At 50.2% G+C, this 4,289-nt stretch overlaps 1 protein-coding gene across 1 annotated transcript; it reads left to right on the forward strand.

Annotated features, from left to right (window-relative positions):
* The first annotated feature begins 1,344 nt into the window (after positions 1-1,344).
* Positions 1,345-2,268, forward strand: LOC131495733 (olfactory receptor 10J5-like). The gene is given in 3 exon segments (XM_058700835.1): positions 1,345-1,483; positions 1,486-2,171; positions 2,173-2,268. Coding segments are annotated over 3 exon segments (921 nt in total).
* The last annotated feature ends 2,021 nt before the right edge of the window (positions 2,269-4,289 follow it).

Here is a 4,289-nt window from a genome sequence, read left to right on the forward strand (position 1 = left end):
TTTTAGCAGTGGGGACTCTGGTGACATTTGAGGGAACAGTTTGATGGAAGTGAACATGACGAAGCCAACTTATGAGGCCTTCAGGGTGGTGGGGGAGGAAGTCTGTCTTGGTAACTGAAAATGAAGAGACAGAGGACAGTAGAACGGTCACTGTAGAGACCCACTGCATCAGCTGTGGGCTCTCTGCGTAGGATGTGGATTCTTGTTGATTAAAGAGGACTAGGGGACGGTTTCTCATCATTATATCAAATCCTGTGTGCACCAGATTTTTATTTTTTTATTTAAAAAAAATTTTTTTAACGCTTATTTATTTTTGAGACAGAGAGAGACAGAGCATGAACAGGGGAGGGTCAGAGAGAGAGGGAGACACAGAATCTGAAACAGGCTCCAGGCTCTGAGCTGTCAACACAGAGCCCGACGCGGGGCTCGAACTCACGGACCGCGAGATCGTGACCTGAGCCGAAGTCGGACGCTTAACCGACTGAGCCACTCAGGTGCCCTTTGCCAGATTTTTAAAAACGAGCAAGCCAGTTTAGCCCGAAGCAATTAGGAGACTTGTTCTCTCCTCCTCAACTCTGGTGGGTACGTCCCCTCGTCCATGCCTTGAATCATTCTAACCCTCTCCTGTTGCACTGCAGGAGAAGCAATGTCTTACACCATCCTCTCTTCCTGATTTCACCTCTTAAAAGGGTGACCGGAGTCAGCAAAAGAGATTTCTTCAGTGCCGATTGAGTAAAGAGGAGTGATCACGGCAGTCCCATGACCTATTTGTACCACATTAGCTCTCTGAAAGGAGGTTTCTAGACTCAGAGCTCAACTGAAGCACCATGTAAAAGTCCATGGTAACCCTGTCACCAGATCCGGCGACCACCTCTCAAAGGTCCTCTTTCTCAACCCTTCCGTCCTGCTGTCACATTCGCACCGAAACACTTGACTCTGTGGTTTCCTGGACACGCGCCTGGCTGGTGTTCCGCCCTGTTGAGTTTGTTCTGAGCGGTGGATGTCGTTACTGACTGGGACACAGAGCAGGACTTCTCCTTGCTGGTCGCCTCCCCTTGTGTCAGAATGAGGTGTGTGAGGTGTTTATTCAGAAGTCTTCTCCATGCGCAGGAGACGGTTTGCTCCGCGGTGATGACCGACATGTGGGTGAGACCCAAGGTGGCTCTGGTAGTCCTTCCTCTTCATGTTCAAGGGCCCTGAGCCTGAGCTTGCTGGCCATAAAGGAAGGAATTGGGCTCACTCCCTCAGGGCAGCTATCATTGCCCCTTCTTGTGAAGTCCAGTTGCCAATGGGAATTTTCTCCTTGATGACTTCCTTGATTGCTTTCAGACACCGGTCCGGCAGATGCAGAGAAAGAACATCACAGAAGTGACAGAATTCATCTTCCTGGGATTCTCCATCTTTGGAAAGCACCAGATAACCCTCTCTGTGGCTTTCCTAACCATCTACATTTTAACTCTAGCTGGTGACGTCGTCATTGTGACCATCATCTCCGCACTCCCATGTACTTCTTCCTGAGCATGCTGGCGAGTTCTGAGGCTGTGTACACACTGGTCATTGTCCCACAAATGCTCTTCAGTCTCATTCTTCATAACCAGCCCATCTCCTGGGAAGGCTGTGCAACTCCGATGTTCTTTTTTGTCACCTTGGCCGTAAATAGTGGCTTGTTGCTCACGGCAATGGGCTATGACCGCTATGTGGCTATCTGCAACCCTCTGAGGTACACTGTCGTCGTGAGTAAAGGAACGTGTGCCGGGTTGGTATGTGGGTCCTTTGGCACTGGTCTGGTAATGGCAGTTCTCCACGTAGCAGCCATGTTCCACTTGCCCTTCTGGGGCACAGTGGTGGACCATTTCTTCTGTGACATTTACCCTGTCACGAAGCTTTTTTGCACTGATTCCACTATCAATGAGATGATCAATTATGGTGTCAGTTCCTCTGTGATCCTGGTCCCCCTGGGCTTGATCTTCATCACCTACGTCCTCATCATCTCCACCAGCCTCAAGATCCCCTCCGCCCGGGGCCGGAAGAAGGCCTTTGCCACCTGCACCTCCCGCCTCACGGTGGTCGTCGTCCACTACGGCTGTGCCTCCGTCATCTACCTCAAGGCCAAGTCAGAGAACTCAATAGAAAAAGACCTTCTCTCAGTGACTTATACCATCATCACGCCTTTGTTGAGCCCTGTTGTTGAACCCTGTTGTTTACAGTCTGAGGAACAGGGAGGTCAGGGATGCTCTACGCAGAGCCGTGGGCAAAAACACTTCTTAACAGATCGAATCATTTTGTCAGGAGACCTTTAGCCCAGTGTAATGTGTGCCTGCTCACAAACATGCCACAATACACAAACAAGTTCATCAAGTACAGTGCTTCCCGAGAAGAACGCCAAAGAGGAGAAATGCTTTTCTTTTTCATGCTCTAGGGACAAGGCAGAAAGCAGGGTTATGCTCTAGTGAATTTGGTTCCTTCGACACAGGAATCCTGCCAAGCCGGATGAGAACTACTTGTTTCTGTGACTCAGGATTTGGGTTTTCAAACCTCTTCTGGCCCCCACTTTGCCTGGCTCCTCTTAGACCGTCAAGTCCTTGACCTTGTCTGCAGAGGCGGAGAGAGGCGGTTGGAACAGATGTGGACAAGGTCTTAGGAAAACGGGCAGCAGACACAGCCCGGCGATGGCTTTTATCCTCAGGAGTTAAATCACTTGCCCTGTGACAGTCATTTCAGAAAGGGTTTCCTAATTCTTGCTGATTGAAAAATGAACAGCTTGGGGCGCCCGGGTGGCTCAGTCGGTTGAGCGTCCGACTTTGGCTCAGGTCATGATCTCACAGTTCGTGGGTTCGAGCCCTGCGTCGGGTGGAGCCCGGAGCCTGCTTCAGGTTCTGTGTCTCCCTCTCTCTCTCTCTGCCCCTCCTCAGCTTGCACCCTGTCTCTCCCTCTCAAAAATAAATAAACATTAAAAAAAAAAAAAGAAAAATGAACGGCTTTCGCAAAATCCCTTCTTTCGTTATCCAGCCATGTGAGCTCCTGCGAAAGTATTCATTCGTTTCTACGTGTGTTATTCCTCCTGTGCAATCAAGGCAAAAACTCTCGTCCCCTAGAGGCTAAGCAGGGGGAGAAGGTATTGGTGGCTTTTCTCTGTAATTGCACTTTGATCCGGGTGCATTTTTTTTCTTCATAGAGGCTGTTTTCAACCAGTAGAGGATTTGGGGATTTTTTATTTCTATGTAGCAGCTATGGTGGATGGATAGTTGTCAGGTATTGGCTGTGCTGATTCTAGAGCCTGAAGCAGATGCCATTAAATCCCCTTCTGTCAGTAAACAGTAAAAACTTCCTGCTTGTCCTGTGTTTTTATCAGAAGAGGCATAGCCATGCTACATGATGTTATACCCTCAACGAGGAAGGAAGGTTGTTGGAATATTTTTATAGACGTTCCTTCCCATCAGTTTATCTCTACCCCAAGACGGAGCTGGAAGGCACTAAGAGACACAGATCCGGAAGCCTTTGTTCCCATACAGTCCTGGTCCTTCCTCAGTGTTACTCTGTCCCTAAGTCGGCTCCTGTCCTTTACTTTCTTTCCACGTGTATTTTTCGGTTCTGCACCGTAGAAGTAACACTGAGGTCTCTTGTAGGTGACCTGTCGTTTTCTCCTGCTCTGTAGATCCTTCTGTGAGGAGGTCAATAGCTGGAGGCTGAGAGGTCTCTGTCCAGCGTCCCCTGCGGCAGGTTGTCACAGTCGGCTGCTCTTAAGAGCGGTTGTTGGCTAATTACGAGCACCTGCCGTCCTTCTAGAGGCGGTATCCCAGTCATGTAAGGAGTGCTTGGAGGGACCTCCCAGGGCTTTGGAACTTTCTGAAATCACCCAGTTGTGAGTACGAAGGTGAACGTGCCTCTCCCTTCAGCTTCTTCAAGAATTTTCCCTGGTGTAACTGTTTCTTCCCTGACGTCCTAGCAGAGATGTGACAACATCCAGCTTCCCTCTTCTACAGACCTGTTGCTTTCACAGTTGCCCTAAACTCTCCCAAAGAAGCACTCTTTGATCCCGTCCACGTTTGCCGCTGTGGGCCCTGCTGCCTGGCCGCTGAGTTGGGGGAAAAGGAGGAGGAGGTAGGCGCTGCTTAGCTGGGAGGCTGAGGGAAGGGGGTACGGGTGGGTCTCCCAGGGCACACGTGGTCGTCTACACTGGGTTTTCTTGCCTTCTCCCATCCCTTCCCCCCGCCCGGTCCCTAAGTATTTGAGCATCAGTCCTGCCACTCCTGTCTTGCCTCGCGGACAGGTGAGCACTCGCCTGGCCT

This window comes from Neofelis nebulosa, chromosome 15 (assembly GCF_028018385.1).
Source record: "Neofelis nebulosa isolate mNeoNeb1 chromosome 15, mNeoNeb1.pri, whole genome shotgun sequence".
Lineage (NCBI taxonomy): Eukaryota > Metazoa > Chordata > Mammalia > Carnivora > Felidae > Neofelis > Neofelis nebulosa.